General features: G+C 39.1%; 1 protein-coding gene across 1 annotated transcript in view; it reads right to left on the bottom strand.

Annotated features, from left to right (window-relative positions):
• Positions 1–17,916, bottom strand: part of agmo (alkylglycerol monooxygenase) — a 343,652-nt gene that overhangs the window by 77,675 nt on the left and 248,061 nt on the right. The window contains exon 12 of the mRNA XM_048612759.1: positions 15,100–15,193. Coding sequence (XP_048468716.1) covers positions 15,100–15,193 — 94 coding nt within the window. The remainder of the gene's footprint in view (positions 1–15,099; positions 15,194–17,916) is intronic.

The following is a 17,916-nucleotide window of genomic DNA, read 5'->3' as shown; positions in this document are numbered from 1 at the left end:
TATCATTCTTGAATTGATCCCAGCAGGTGCAGAACAAAGGGCTTTGGTAATATGTCTATCTTTTCAGCTGTACTCAATGAAATACTAATTTCCTCCTTAAATCATCCTCAGTGGGCAGTCCTGATGTCCTGAAGTTGTGAAAGATTGTCTGGAAATATGAACATCCATTTTCGCTCAGGCTCCCCAGCTCAAGGGTTTTCATACATCTGATTGTTATTGAATGGATTTGATAACTGGCCAATGTAAGTTGGCAGTCCAAATTGCCCTCATATTTCTCACCCCTGAAGTCTTTCAGCATTATGAACATATGAGGGGAAAGAAATAGAAGAATATGTGGGCTAGCAGTTACATGCCAGAAATTAAAGGTGATTGGTAAAGAACCAGAAATGACACAACAAATAGCTTTATTGAGCAATGAGCAACTTGTATTTGGAATGCACTGCCTGAGAGGTTGGTTGAAACAAGTTAATTAGTAACTTCCAAAAGGGAATTGGATAAATGCACAAAGGATAAACTATTGCAAGGACGCGGGGAAACAGAGGAGAAAGTGGCCATCTGGATTTCTCTTCAAAAGAGCTAATGTTGACTTAATGGGCTAAAAGTTCACCTTTTCCGCTCTGGTATTCTGTGTGAATAGATGAGGACTATGTACTGAATCTTGCAACTTTGCACTAGTTACAACCTATAAACAGAAATTGGTGGGATGAATTTTACCAGGAATCAACTAACTGTCAATTTTGATGAGCTTCATGTAGTTTTCTCTCCTTAAGCTCTGTTGAGTTTTCTCCCACAATTATTTGCAGCTCATTTCATCAGCTGTGCACCACATCTCAATGAAACCTCACTTGTGCTATTGTCCCTCTCTCCAGAGGCAGTTGTACACATCAGTGCTGGGATCTCCAGGGATTCTAGACCCCACGGTCACCTTTTTTAAAACCCAGCCATACACCAGGTCAAGCAATGCCAGCCAGGAGTTCCCCTTCACTGTGCATTTAATGGGAAAAGAAACAAAAAAGAAATGCGTCTCAGGTCACATGGATTGTACAGAAAAAATGCAGCACATTTGTAAACTTATTGCAATTTAAGAACTAAGAGAAACCATCATTTAAGGTCATCCAGTCTTAGATCCCTGGTGAAGGCAGTGCTACACTTTACTCAATTTCCAACATATGCTAACATCTTCACGTTGTTTAAAGTGAGACCATCACATACTGGAAATCCTTCAAATCGCTGCAAATATTGACTTTCCTTCACCAACTGCAAAAGTGAAGAAATGTAAAAGCTGTATTTGCTTTTGGAAATAGACAGGTACTTGCTTGCCTTTCAAACTGCAACATATTTACACTCAAGGAATGATCACTGCACTTATTTCGGATATACTGGAACTGGATTTCAATTAAGTCCCATCTGGCTTGATGCGCTCAACGCTTCATTGTTTTATTATTTTCCAAAGATGAAGATGAGGATATTGAGTAGAAGGAATATCACCTTCACGTTGATACAGTGGTACAGGGTTGGACACAACAAGCCAGGCTCCGTGGACATCCACTTCCAATAGATCAGAGTTGGGTGAAGGCACTATTCACGGTTGAAGGACAAGCAGCCCCTGTTTAAGCACAAAAGCAAATGCAGTTTGACATTTCTTAATTTTTTTATTAAACAACAGGAAAAGCAAACTACAACTGTTAAGGAGTTTACAACATGAGATGCTTCCACATTCAACAACAACAAGATGTTATGCTATCCTGGTTATTAGGGAACAAGTAGTAGCATAAAGGATGAGTTGCCTCTGTTTATTGAACTACAAGACAATTGAACACATGCCATGACAATGTGCTAATATATTGGCAAATTCTATATTCTATTCACAATAATGTGTCACTTACGTTACTATTGTATCTTCAGATATTTCTTTTCCTTCCCTTGCACTATGTCTACTCTAAAAAGCTGGCGAAATTTAACCGGGTGCACAATTGGGCTTGAAATATGGCACCTGTGGTGGAAATCCTGGAATGTCCAGCAGTAGTGAGCACTTCTGTCACTGGTGAGTACAAGATAATATGCGCACAGTGTTGTAGTCATAATGAAATGGCCAGCAAAAAAATTGTGTGAGCTAACTCACTAAAGTTGATGGAGAGATACCCTCCAATGAAATGCCCTGAAATTGACACTTAGCTGATTTTTGGGAAAATCCTGCCCACTGTATTTTATAGTTCTCCTGTTCTGCACAAAGTGAAACAGCTCAGAATGGTTAACATTTCCTAGTCCCTTTGGAATCCCAGAAACAGCAATCATCTCTGTACCTTTTTTTTTTCAAAAGGATGTGCCCAGTTTACATAACTGCTCTGCTTAATTCAATCCCTCTAATCCCTCTGTTTTTGTAACCCTAAAAGCTGCAATATTCTTTTGGGACTATAGTAACCAGGACTGTACAATGTCTTTCATGTGTGATCACACCAATGATTTATCGAAATTCTTTACTCACTGCATTGTTGTGATAGTTTCAAATTACTTTTCCATCAGGACCCCAGATATTGTCCAAAGAGGACAACACCTCCAGACCTCACATTTTCCACAAATGTGATTCTTTTTCTACTTAATCAAAACTCCCTACCAAATATTTTTTCTCCATATAAACACCTTACAGTGCTCTGCACTGAACTGCATTTGCCACCATTTAGCCCAATTTTCATAACTTAAACCATAATGGCTGCCAAACTTACTGATCTATCATTTCCTGGACTATCTTTATTTAAATCAAATAGCAACATCTGCCTTTCTCCTTTCCCAAGACTCTTGGAGTATTTAAAGATTGCTGGAAGATTTGTGTCAGGATTTCTTCAACTTTATCCTTGACTTCTTTAAGAATCCTCACATGCATCTTATCCAGATGTCGAGATTTACAGAGTTGTTCAGCAATCATCTTTTAGTAAAGCTAAAACTTTTGTTCCACAATATTCTTCAATCACCCTTTTCAGATTAAACATTACCTGTTTGTAACACCAGAGATCAAAACAATATTTGATATTTTGCCATGTTCAATTTGATTTTCTTTGCCATTGAGTTGTATTCTTGTATACTCCAGATATGCAAACATTAGGTATCAAACTCTTCAGTCAGTAATTTCTGGTATCACGTTTGAAGCAAGACAAATGTCATTCAATCCAGGAATATTCACCATTTTTCACCAAATTTTATTGCTTTCCTGTTTCCCTATCTAATGGAAGTACTGAGCAGAGAGACTTCTGACTACCTTTTCTCATTGGCATATACATTATCCTATAAGACAAAACCATTTTTATAATCAGGGTGCACAGTTCATGCTTGTACAGGCAAAGGAGCAGTAGCTAATCATTGTCATTAGAACTTGCAGTGATATCCAACGAGCCTATGGCAGGAACACCAACATGCAGGAAGAAAGAAAGCAAGTAAGTCATTTCCTGCTCCTGTGAGATTTAAATTTAAATAATTACCTACGGAATCAATTTTAGATTTGTAGCCTCTACTTGGTCCACAAATATGCTGTCAACTGACCAATGTCCCACTGGATCTCAGGACAGTTTAACGGGAGGAATCTCAAATTTAGCTTGGGAAGCTCCAGAGACATCCAGTAAGCAGCACACAGTTCAAACAGGGGGGACATAACTATTCCCTTCTCTCCAAACTGGAATTTAGGTGACTTGTTTCATAGACTGGGAACCTGCTGCATCTGCAGCTTGCTCAAGTTGAGCCCATCCATTTTCTTTGGTCTCTCCCTCACTGTCTCTCTTTTGACTCTGGCATGCAGTCCACCTTTTCTGTTCCTGAACTTTTGGGCAGTTTATTTTAACAAACAATGTAATATTGTCACATCATGGTGACAACTGATGCATTGCATGTTTAGAAAATTGCATTAAATATGTTGGTCAGCTTTATTGAAGATTTGTTTAAAAGAAAAGTTTCAAATTTTCTGGCGTTAAAGAGAGAAAAGCATCTCCATTTTTTTCAAGCCCACTCTTTGATGTAAACAATGTACCCTTTGAACGTTTTAAAAACAACTGGCTATATTTTCTTTTATCCACTGGTAATGAGAACTTGCCATGTTTGTAAAATGGACTTTATACTCTTGTTGACTTTTTGTGACATGAATCAGTGGAAGGGAAAAAGCACTTAACATTATGATGATCAGATGTCTTATGTTGTTGGAAGCTACTTCATTGTCAGTACTATCTTAAAGCAGTTACCGTATCCGCTACCTTTTCTTTTCCTGAACTGGCAGTGGTTTACTGAATTGTAAAACAAATTATGAAATAGATTATTAACTGGCTGAAAATTGAGTTTACCATTTGGTTTATCTGGGGCCTTGTGAAAACAAAGTTAAAAGAAATTGACTTGATATATTAATGCATTAACATCTAGTGGTAAAATGACAAAGTAATACCAAACAAAGTGAAATCAAACCAAACATAATTGGAACATTCTATATCATTTATTCAAACAGAAATATAAGATTTAAGAATGAGCAGTAGCCTTTCAATAGATGATGACTGTATAAGGCTTCAAGTCTGACTATATAGTTTAAAAATTTTCCTTTCCCACCAGAAACTTACTCACGTGCAAATCTCATCAATCTATTAGGTTAAAAGCAGACATTCCTAATTGTTTCCAGAAGCTTTAACGTTCACTGAAGGAGAAAAGGAAGCTGATAATGAGCAACTTTTTAACTGGAGGTGGCTGCGAGCAACAGCTAGTTATGTTGGTAGAAATAAAAAGCAATTTTACGGTCAATTGGTTAGAGCATCTGGGATTGTAACTTGCAGAGTAAGGTAATGGAAGGTTATGAAGCTCACACACAGTGCAAAGAGCTCCACATTAACACATCTGAGAATGAACCATTGCAAATCTGGGGATTCTAAAAAAAAGCTAGCACTGTTTTGGTGTGGTCTAATAGCCACTTTCAGTATATGTAAACATCAACTAGTTGTAAATCCCTTCGATAAGTCTTGCAGCACCTTTGAACATTTGTATAAATTTACTATGGATATGCATCCCTCTCACTGAGAATGGCCTTGCTTGATATGTCAAATTACTGTGGTAAGTGCACCCCTAAGTGAACAAAGACAACTTTGAATTTATGAATAGTAGCATTGCTTTGACTTATTAGCATTATTTTCAAGACTGTAACATGCAGATAAAAGTAATTGCTTCTGTCGCCAATTGCAGATGACTCATGGTAATGCAATTATGAAGGTGCTGCAGAAATTAATATTTAGACCTGTTCAGTCTCTGCAAGAAATTCTTTTCCTCTCTAGGCCTGGACACATCACGCTTGAAAGCAGCCTTTAACATGGTATGAAAATTGGTCCTACCAGCATTCCACTGAGAATTGATTTGGGACTGGTGGTGGATGGCAGTCCACTCCAATCCAGTGTCAATGCAATGTGAGTGGGGGACATTCCTGGCTTTAGGCAAATCTGCTTTCTCAACACAGCTCTACAATTGCACACACTCAGACAATGTTTATGATCCAATTGCCACCAGTCGGGGCAGGATCATCATTCGTGAAAATCAGCAGACTTATGCCCCTGTCATCCAAAACTTGTACCAACAATGCTGGATTTTTTAATATTTTGGTCACTTGGTCCTGAGGAGAAACAAGTAGCCACTTCAACAAACAACAACAACAGCTGTTGGGAGAGATTCAAATCCATCAGCTGCACTGCAAAATAAAAATGCACATATTTGCTTATCAGTTCTGTCAGTAGAATGAATAAACAAAGGAAACAACTTGGCAAGAGAAGAGTCAGAATTAACTGCCCAGAGGTTGGCTCTTTATATTGAATACCTTGATACAGCAGTTCCAAACTTGCATAAATTAAACCTAATAATGAAAGTATATTTTGTTGGCCTTTTTCTCCAACATTAAAATACAGCCTAATTATAGAAATTATAAAAGTTAACTGCCAGAAATCGTTCACAGCGCAATTGGTTTTTAAACCAATGCGATCCTATGGTCGTGACTGTGGTAGGAAATGCAATATGCTCACATTTCCAACACTAATTGGCTTATTGGCAGTTTTTCTCTTTGTTCTATAATTCATGGATGGTTCATTCCTCCAGGTTTGTTTTCTTCACTTTTAAGTCTTATATTTTTCAAACCACGGGTGGCTTCAAAAGCTCTTTATTAGCTCTGTTTGTTACTGGGTATTCACCCTCATTCTATCACTTTTAATGGATGACCATGTACCCAAAATTTCCCTCTTCCACCTGACAATCATTTTTCTCCTGAACCTCTCAACCTCAATCAAACTAATTTCAATGGCACCTTTGAGCCCTGTAACCAATACCACGAAGAACAGCAGAAAGATCATAAAGACACAATAACCTCCACATTTCCCTCAATATCATGTTGTATTCCACCTTTAACATTTCCTTTTGTTCCTTCATAGCTGGAGTTCCCGAGCTAACATCATTGAGGGAAAATCATTAGCACAAAGGCTGAGGTACTACAAAGAAAAGGCCCACTTGTCATATTCAATAGTTTAAAATATTTTCTAATCAAACTGTTCAGAGATGATATTATACACCTCTGGGGCAGGTGGGACTTGAACCCAAGTCCCTGGCTCAGAGGTAAGGATACTACCTGTGGGCCACAACAGACACCCCCTTTCAATGGTTTCACTGATTGGTATTTATGTTCATTTGTTGACTGATCTAAATCCATTCTGTTTAATCGATTAAGCCCGGGTGTAATCTCCTAACAGCTAAAATAAGCAGAGCTCTCAGAAAAACTTGGGAAGTCAAAGCAGTGAACATGGGTGTAGAAATCATGTGACAGCTGAGGTATTTTAAAGCACTGTAAATAAATTTGTTATAGAATTTGAACTAGTATGATCTGCATTGCTCTGGGTTGATCAGATAAAGCAAAGCGTTGAGTATATAACAGCATCATTACCCAACAAGTCAATAGAAAAGATTGCACATACTGATAGTTGTGAGGAGGAAATCCAATTTCTCTTTGTTTTACTTTTGCAACATGGCATAATTTTGATTTTGAGTGATAATACAAAATGGGTGATATCAAACTGATCAAAAACAGAAGTTGCTGGAAAAGCTCAGCAGGTCTGGCAGCATCTGTGAAGAAAAAATCAGAATTAACGTCTCGGGTCCAGTGACCCCTCCTCAGAACTCTGATTTTTTCTTCACAGATGTTGCCAGACCTGCAGAGCTTTTCCAGCAACTTCTGTTTTTGTTCCTGATTTATAGCATCCATGGTTCTTTCGCTGTCAAACTGATGCCCTTCTATTTCCAATTTTTATTTCCATTGACTTCAAATGTATAATAGGATGCAGATTTGCTGTTAGCAATTTTGTACGAGTGCCAATAGTCAAAAACAATCCCTATAATTCAGGAATGTTATAATGTGGCAGATCTACTTCAAGCTCTCCCGTGATGTAAACTGGTGCATTGTCTTCATTTCACAGTTTCTAGAATCACTGCCTGATTCTTACTATGAGAGCAGGAGCCATCATATATTCCCACAGCCAAATTTGGTGACAGAGAGATAAAAATAGAAAATTTTAGAGAAACCCTGCTGATCTGGCAGTATCTATGGAAAGAAAAACAGAGTTAATGTTTCAAGCGCAAAATGATTCTTCTTCAACATCTTCAGTTTTGAAGAAATGTCACATTTGTCTGCCCACAGATGCTGCCAGACCTGCTCACTTTGTCCAGTATTTTCTGTCTTCTTATTTCTGATTTTCAGCATCGACAATACCATGCTTCTATTAGGTGATAGGAAGATGTGGTTCTAAAGCACAAATATGGTCAGACAAATATTTTGCATTGCAACAACACAGATTTGTCTTACTGGCATTGAATTCCTCTTTTTTTTTTACAGTATTTTTATGCAGGAGGTCAAAACCTCAGAAAAGGTGAAAATTACTGTAGGCTGGAATGTCACAAGAAAGCAAGGTAAAAGAAAAGTTTGAAATAAAATGCTGAGTTTTTTGAGGCACAACTTTTTAATGGTAACATGTAATCAAAGTCTCTGGAGCCTTTGAGAACCACTTTTCTCTTGCTGAGCTGGTGAGAATAATGACAGCATGATCAATTAATTTGAGGCCAAAAATCATATTGGACAGGCCTTCCATCGATTATTTTTATCCACCAGTGGCCGCATTACACTTCCCTCAAATCTTGGAACCAGTTTAGCCTTCATTGGAGCCACTGTTTTGGGAGACCAGCACAGGTTGAGAGGTTCCAGACTTGCAGCATCTGAAATGGTTCCCAGCTGGCCTCAACACATGCACCCAGAGCCTTTAAACCAGGAGAGGCTTGACAATCACAAGAACATCCGTCTCACTTGCAGCAAGATTCGCCAAGTAACTCACCTAACTTCTCATTTGCGTGGATAATCAAATGGGACATGTGTGAATGCATGCGAAACTCGCTCCAGCATATAGAAGATATTACGCCATCCAATGAGCTCACTGCCTCACCTCAACTTCAAATAGCAAAATTTTGCACGGTTTTATTGTACATTAGGTTAACAGAATAAAATATTTAAGTGTATAAAATTTCCACAAGTTCTGATGAGCTTCGAAAATAATGTCAATGAAGTATTTGAAGAACACAGTTACAAGTCAAGATTATAACAAGTTATGCTTTGAAAATGGAGTTAATCATCCATAATATACAGGCATATATTATCATTTTTCAGGGTGGTGGAAAAGGATGACATACAAATTAATCACCTTTGATTAAAATACATGAAGTGTTACCCTGGAAAATTCCAATCAAATATTTATTCTGTATAACTGTGGGGTGAATGTTAAATGATTACTGAAACACCCAGGGAACTTAAATGACAGATTATTGTAATAATAACATTCACGACATTCATCGAATTTTATTGTTTCTTCCTGGTGGAATTGTTTTTAGTTTATTTCCATCTGGTTTCTATATTTCTTCTCTTTAGAAAAGAATGAAGAGGCACACACTTTGGTGAGCATAGTTCATGCAAAAATCTAACCATTCTTTTAATAACTTTAACCTAAAGGCAAAACAGCTTCTAGTGTGTGAAAAATCCCACTTCTATCAGTCATCAGTGGTTAAATAACAAAAGACTAATTCTGAAATAAATAAGCCTTCTGTTCTTTGTGGTTAAAGTTTTCACCACCACCCAATGGAATAGGAATATTACAAAAATGCTTAATTTGCAAACCCAATCAGCTTTTCGTGCAAATACTAATTCAGCGTCTTTTCTTCATATCCAATAAATAGTTTGTGTTTTGTTGCTAGGCAACGCTCTGAAATACCTTTAGCTAAACTTTGAAAACTAACAGTTCAACTGCACTGACAATTCCAGCTGCTTTGCTTTTTCCTCAATATTTACATGATACAGCAACCTGCAACCTTGCTGTTTTCAAAATTCGTCAATACAACTGACAGTGGAGAGAATTCATTTCTATTTATATTTCTATTTATATGGTCTATGATACCAAACACAGAGGTGGTACTGAAGTTGAGATTTGCTATTAGGTTGGTCCTGAGATGTTCCTGCTTTCACCAATTAGGTGACAGGTTTTCACTAAAGCTATTTCCTTATACATGTACCATGCTTGTAATGGGCTGGCAAGATGATTCAAAGTTCAAAAGCAAAATACTGCAGATACTAGAAGGCCACAATAAAAGAAACAGGAAATGCTGGAGATACTAGCTGTCATGAAAGGCCACTTACTCAAAGCATGGGTTGAATTTTTGGCACAGGGCTGGATGAGCAAAGGTCTGTTTTTGGGTTGGAAACTAGTGTCCAGCTGGCAATCAATTAAACTTAAGAGGTTAATAGAGGTGAGGCCTTAACTGATATGTGATGGGCTTTCTGGTCAATTTCAGCCACTTGGTGTCGATCAGATTTAGACTCTCCATGGTAGCTTGTACCAACATTTGTTGGATGTCCAGAGGGAGAAATCTGCTGACGTTGCCAAAGCCTTCCACAGAACCAGAAGGAAGTGAGAACATTGCCATAAGGGAATTGGAAATCTGGCACCCACTGCAGGGTTGCCCCTTACTTCACCAATGCCAATTTGAGTCGAATGTTGGAGGTGTCGGGGAGAGGATGGGAGTAGAAAGCTGTTTCATCACGCAACAGGACCATCCTTTTGTTCAGCATTATATCCCTTCACCACCTCCTCCTTAGATGAGTCGTCACTTTCCACGGCCACAATGGCTTTAGGTTGCACACCTCTCTGGGGGAACCATTCTGATGGACAAAGCAGCAGACCATAATAATGACTGATACCCTTATAAAGGAGGTATTAGCAGACTCCAGGTCAATGCCAGAAGCTCAAATGGCTGCTCACAGGTTGCCCAAATGAGCAGGTGGCACTTGTTTCATCACTTGTGTACTTCTGTCTGGAGCTCTCCTAACAGGGTCACATGTCTTTAAGGAATATCCCCTGTCCCTTTGGATCCAGCCACAGACTTGGGAGGACAGATTGAAGATCCGAGACAGCATGACTTGGTAAGTTAAAGGTAAAGTCACCATAGTTTTACTGGCCCATGTGGCTTCTCTCTCATTAGAGAGGCACAACTGGTGGAGGTTTAACCTGAGGGTCACAATAGCTCAGGTAAGGGGAGAGGTTGAGAAGGAGAACCCTTCATGGTAACCTCAACTGGTGCCAGAACTGAACCCATCATTGATCGCTGTCGACATCACTCTGTATCACAAGCCAACCACCCAGCCTGACTTGGAGAAGGATGAAGGACACATGACAGCAAAGTAAGTGCACACATGGCAGATGTTCTTGCTGTGTTGCAGACCAACTGAATGTTGACAGTGGAAACATGTCCTGCAGAAGACTTTTATTAGCTACTTACTCGGCATGTTGATGGCAACCTGGGTGCGACTGATAATTCCCCAGCACTGGCAGTGAGGGAGGGGGCAACTCAATGCCCTCTGTCCCTGCAGGGCCACGCCTGTTGAGACATGAACCTGTTGTTTCTGAGGGAAAAGGGCAGTGAGAAGTGGTGGTATGCAACAATTTGCATGATGCCACCAAGGTCCACAGCTGATATTTGAAAGGAGGCAGAAATGAAGATGTTCAAGGCTACAAGCAAGGCAGATGAAGTCTGAGGCCTTCAGCAATGAGGAAACAGACTCTTGGCTGCAGGGTCAAGCCTCCTGGAATACTAGTTGTTGTGCATCTCCAGCTATCTTCATCTTAGGTATTAGCTCCTGTTTGGGTTTGACATCTCTTGCCTTCTTGCCCCTCTTTCCTCTTCCATGTCATCTGTTTCCAACACTTCCTTGAAAGATATTATCATTCGTTATCACAGGATCTAATTTAGATAGTTGTATTCCCAATGCTAACTGCAGCCTTCCTATTGGACTGGTGGTTCCTAATTGCTAATTACAGGCTTGTTTCTGCTCTCCTTCCTCCAATAGCTCAGAAATTCATGATCCAGCTGGAAGGCAATGGTGAGTGCCCTGGGCCAACAGCATCCCCCCACCAAGTGCTACAGCACCCTGTTCCAGATCCTCTTATAAGCAGGTCTAATATCCATTAGACTCTAATGGAGGAGCTCTGACTGGCTCCTTATTTTTTACCCTTCTCCCATTCAGTTCATCTGAACAGAAAAGAATCTCTTGTGCCCCTTTAGAACTTTCATGCTTTAACTTCAGCAAACTCCTAACTTGCCTTTAAACTGCATGAAGTGTCCTCAACACAGCAGAGTGTGGGACTCTATCCCACCCTGCTTAACAATGTGGATACTTGGGACAGCATTCTGTAACTAATACACTGGCTTGTGCCGGTCTTTCTCTGAGCACCTATCCCATCCCCACCTCTATTTCTACTTTCATGGGTGGAAGGAGAGGCTGAAAATGTAGTCTATTAACTCGTTTATCTCACAGATATTCCCTGACTTGAGTGTTCATAGTGTATTCTACTTTTCTGAAAAGTTCAAGTCATTCTCCAAATTCTGGAAATTGACAATCAACAATCACAAAATTGTTTTAGTGCAGAAGAAAACTATTTGTCCCATCATGTCTATGCCATCTCCCTGAATGAGCATTCCACTTAGTGCTATTCTCCACACTTTTCCCTTTAATGTTATACATTCTTCCTTTTCAGTCGGCAGTCTGATTCCCTATTGTAGGTCTTGATTAAACTTGCCTCCACCACATTCACAGGCACTGCTTTCCAGATATTAACAACTCATTGCGTTAAAAATGTTTTCTTTCTTATTTCAGTACTGCTTCTTTTGCCAATCATGTTAAATATGTGCACTCTCATTCTCAATTCTTTCATGAATGAGAACAATTTCTCCTGATCTGTTCTGTCCAGTCTCCACATGGTTTCGAATACCTCTACCAAATCTCCTCTCAACCTTCTTTTCTCCTTGGAAAAGGAATGATGACTTTTCCAAACTATCTCCATAACTGAAGTTCCTCATCCCCAGAATTCTCATGAATCCTTTCTGAATTCTCTCCAGAATGAGTGGGGCCCAGAACTGGATGCAATACTGAGACCAAACTAGTGCCCTGTGTTCCAACCATCTTGCTCTTGCATGTAATTCCCTGAATAAGTATAGCCTCAGATGCTGTATGTTTTATTAACTGCACTCTCAACCGGTTGTGCCACTTTCAATGACTTCTGCACAAATATACTCTGGTCCTTCTGCGCCTGCACCCTCCTTTACAGTTCTACCCCTCCTTTCATATTTTCCCTTCATGTTCTTCCTACCAAAATGAATCATTTCACATTTCTCTGCATTGAATATTATCTGGCATCTGTCCACCCACTCCACCAACGTGCCTATATTATTTTGAAATTCTACGCTTCCTCCTCACAGTTTAAAATGCTTCCGAGTTTCATACCAGCTGCAAATTTTGACGTTGTGTACTGTATAACAAAGTCCATATCATTAATATATATCAGGAAAGTCAAGGACCCCAGTAACGAACACTGGGGAACTCCATTCTGGCCCAAAAAACACTTCTGCTTCCTCTCACTTAGACAATTCGATTCCCAGGTTGTTACTATACCTTATGTGCCATGAGCTATACCTTTGGCATTTCTATTGTGAGGCATTCTATCAAATGTCTTCTTGAAGTCCTTGCATACACATCAACAGCATTGCCGTTATCAATCTTTTCTGTTACCTCTTCTTTCTTGCTGAACAGGAAACACAATTGCCTTGAACACACACTATGACTCACACTATTGTGTTTTCTCTCCACAGATGTTGCCAGACCGGCTGAGTTTCTCCAGCAGTTTCTGTTTTTATTTGTCCTGAACACATTTGAGGAACTCTTGCCTTTCTCTGCTCTTTACACTTCAACCATTTCAGCCTATATTCAGATAATACCAAAATACAACTGCTCTATAACTTTTGCACTTCCCTGTAAAAACTAAGAGAGAACACTCTTTCAAGCCTTCAAATGAAATGCATATATTTCCTAAACACTTGGGAATTTAAAACATACTCAGGCAATTCATTAGAGTTTTGCTGGTATAATTTTTTTTTTAATCGACTTTAGGCCAGCTTTTAAATTCAAATAAATGATATGAAAGAATATTAAAATATAGAAGTGTACCAAGTAGCCTAGTGATAGCAAAGTTTGAATGATAGGTATTGTGATAGTTTAATCTGGGGGAATTCATTAATTCAGTGATCTTAAAACACAAATGATTAAGTCATCTCTGATATGCAATGAAACCCTTGAGTTATAATGTTCTGACTCAGTATCCATTCTTTTGTTTAAATAATGCATGCTAAAATTTCATTTCAGCCCATTTTCATGTGTAGGAGTCATGGCTCATAACCTGCCCATACATGCTGCCATTAAGACTGGTAGAGAACAGGCTTGGTGCTGCCTCCTCATTTCCCTGATTATATGGTTGGTCTGAATGATACTCGTCTCACTGGCTGCCCGTGTCCTCAGCAGGGACTGAGTATTGTGTGCTGATCTCATGTGGTACAACCAAGATCTTAAAGATAATCGCTCTCTCTTAAAGGGAAGAGAAATGATGCTGACTCCGTGTGACTGACTGCATTTAGGAGCTGCAAAAAATGGAGCACTGGGGAAGACTGAAGGCTCCCAGGTTCACAGCTGCAGAACTAGGGATTTTCATCATGAAAGTGGATTGTGGGACAGCAGTCATGTTTACAGTGTAGAGGTAGACAATGCTCAAGAACCACTCACCAAAGGAATTGGGAGTTGGTGGAGAGAGAGAGATCAATGCAAGAAATCTGGCCCGAAGAATTGGGCAGCAGTGCCCCAAGAAATTTGATTACCTCATGTTTGTAGTCAAGCTCAGTGAATGAGTCTTTAAAACACCTCATATTCCCTACATGGCTATCATCATCCATTGCACCACAGCCCTGACACTCACCTGTCAGGACTCCCTGACACTCAGGGCTCATGCCTAACATCCAGATATACCGTGTTACTCTCACAAACATTCCAGCAATACAAACTTAACATTAGCTCTTTCTGCTTCTAAAGAGGTTCAGCTATTTAGCCATAGCATACACATAACCCAAATACACCACAGAAGAATCACTGAGATCTTTCCTCCTTTAATGCAGGATTTAAAAAATCCTCTATTCCCATTTTCTTCCCCTAAAGTCCTTTTAGGCTCAATACACTGCAGACACACCTATTTCAAGTACCAAAGCGAGGGCACTGTTGGAGGACCAACTTGTCTATATTAATACCTTCAGTTGCAATATTACTGGATCTTTCTTCTCTTTTCCAGAGCCAGAATGAAAAATTCCATCATGATTATTGTTTTAAGGTTAGAAAGGAAAATTGGGCTTGTGCTTGAAGTTAGAGTGACATGCAGAAACATAGCTCGGATGAAAGTTCAGTACCAAGCCCACTACTTTGCGACCCTTTGCAATCTCCTAGAGAAACTCCATTGCACTTAATTTCCATTGTTTTTACAGCTGTTTCACAACAAGGTATCGAAACTATGATACTGTGATCAGTAATTACTGGTGTGAAATAATTTCAACAGTAATGCAACTTTCAACATAAACACTACTCGCAGCATTTTAACTTTTTCTTTCTACCACTGTATTCGGTTAAATGAAGAAGAAGTTGCTTACTTTAGTCACCAGCTTTAAAGGGCCAGTCAAGGAACCGAGCTTAAGAAAAAGGAAAATGCAGCATCGGATGATTTCCAAAATAGCTACTTCAGATCTGTTGACATCGGAAGAAACACAATTAGTGATTAGTGAACATTAACAAAACTAAACTGCAAAAATAAGCAGAACCATGCATCTTTACTCATAACAGTAAAAATGAAGACACAAAAGTGATCTACCAACACAAATAGCAAAAGATACAAAGCATGTGAAAGTGAATGAGACTGATGTAATGGAAGGAAGTTTTAAATGACAGATTTAGATCATTTTCAAATTGTTCAATTCTTGTACATATAACAACTGAAAAATCAAGTGATAATTGTACCAACAGCTACAGGCTGAGGTGATTTTCATACCATAAGATGCAAAGTCAAACCACTTAAAAAGATATTACTTCCAGGAGAGGAAACTGGTGTCAGGCCATTTTGCAAGGGATGGATATTAATGTAATGTCACTTTAGAAAGCCAATGGATTGTCTCAAATGGTATGTCAACTCATTAGGAATCTTTTCCTAGTTTAAATGGGAAAGAACTTGAGAAATGACAGACAAAAACAGAAATAGAACCCATGTTTAGGAATAAGATTGCAGATCAGACAGAACATGACAGCAATGCTTCATGTTTGCTAAAGTCAAAGAAGTGCCTACACTATAGTATAGAGCCTTCATATTCAAACACCCAAAACAATACACAATACATCAGAGATAGTAGGAACTGCAGATGCACAATACATGTTGTGATAACAAGGTGTAGAGCTCTACACCTTGTTGTCTCAGATTCTCCAGCATCTGCAGTTCCTACTATCTCTGAAACAATACATGTTGTCATCTTTTCAACTCAGCATTCAATCAGGAGATACAGAAGAAATTCATGTTACATCTGAGTGGAAATGTCCTTGCAACTGTAGCCCTAGGTTCCAGTGCAGCTGCAATTGTACTGACAGCATGTCCAGATGATACCGTTCTGCATTTGCATCTTTGATGAGCCAGATTCTGAGAAACAATTTGATGTGCCAGGTCTTTGAGAAATGGTCAGTGACATCTTGAGAGGAACAGTCTATCAAGGCTGTATATGCTCTTCATCATCCTGCCATGTCTTCTTTAACGCGATACACTAAAACATATGGCATGCTGTATTTGGAGTTATTTTAAACTGGGTATAGTGATAATGGTCAGTTATATATTTCTTTTGGAAACTGAAAGTGTACAAACAGGTGGTTTGATTCCTGTTAATGGATGTATCAGAAAGGAATTAGTCAAAGGGTATGAAGAAATTAGACATCATGCCTTTCTGGCATCACTCCATGATTCTTCCTTTCCTCAGGTATTGGCTTTGGCTCAATGTTTTGGCCCATTTCTGAAGAAGGGTCCCGACCCGAAATGTCAGCTTTCCTGCTCCTCTGATGCTGCCTGGCCGGCTGTGTTCATCCAGCTCCACACCTTTTTATCTCAGACTCCAGCATCGGCAGTTCTTACTATCTCTCAATGTTACTGTTCTTGCCTTTGAGTCAGAAAGATATAGGTTCAAGGCACACTCCAGAGTTTTGAACACTTATTCTAGGCTGACTAAACAATACAATATATTATGATCCCAACTGATGTTATTACAGGACACATCAGATGCCAGACAGTAATCTGGCTTGATAGATCATATTTTGATTTGTTTTGGTTTTAACAAAGTGGTTTCTGACTGAAACATAGGCACACAATGCTGCAGATTTTGCTTCAACAATAAAACAAGCTTATCCACAAAAAGGAAGGTGGACAAGATAAACTAAACGAACCCACCAACATATATCAGAAATTCAAAGATTTTAAAGACACAGTAAAAGCGTAATTCCATTAATCCTAAAGCACTCCTTTATAAATTGAAGAAAAAGACAACAGCTTTTGTACAGCACCCGAGATGCATCCCTGATACAGCAGCCAAAATACCACTCATACAATATTCATGGCAGATTCCCTGTACCCAACACCTCAGTAGGTTTAAGGCATTTGTGGCTTTGACTTTTAGACTGGAATTACAGTTAGCTTTTCTCTGGAGCTACCATAAACCTGAACATTAAAGTAATCAACTTTAAGTAACATGTTCGGGGCTTTATCCCAACACTTCTGGTCTGGGGTGAACACTAAATCCTCATTCTAAGGTTCATTATATGACCTTCCCTTCTCAGGAGCACTGGTTCTCACAGACATCCTATTTCAAGCATATCACAGGACTACTCCACACAAACTAAAGAAGTGAAGCTAAAGGTCTCCCTTTCTAAGCTATGATACTTTCTTTAAGTTTTAAAATACAGGTCCAGACAGCTCTACCAAATTTTGAGGCCCCATTATTTACCTTCCTGGCTCGCAAAACGATCTAAAATAAACAGAAGTCCATTAATGGTGCATAAATCCCATTCATTCTAAAGCCACCTTGAACAGAAATCATCATTGCTACAGAGATACTTACAAGTTACTGATTACCTCGAGATACAAAGAAAAACCACCAGTTACTAATTCAAAACCCAGAATCTCAAAACTATAACAAATAATATTGAAGAATGTGTATCAAACCCACAGTTAGCATCACAAGTACTTCAATGATGCACCTACCTACATTGTTTTAGGGCTATAAACCCAAACCTAGATCAAGCTAAGAATTGGATAGGATTGGAATAAATGAAAATCAAGTAGAACAAATTTCCACCTAATTCCAACGAAAGCCATGTGCCTTCTGCACCTGCTTTTAGAATGCAACCGAGATGAAAATCAACCCCAACATAATGGAAATGAG

The sequence above is a fragment of the Rhincodon typus genome, chromosome 2 (assembly GCF_021869965.1).
Source record: "Rhincodon typus isolate 14 chromosome 2, sRhiTyp1.1, whole genome shotgun sequence".
NCBI classification, from domain to species: domain Eukaryota; kingdom Metazoa; phylum Chordata; class Chondrichthyes; order Orectolobiformes; family Rhincodontidae; genus Rhincodon; species Rhincodon typus.
This window is presented reverse-complemented; position numbering and strand designations above follow the sequence as displayed.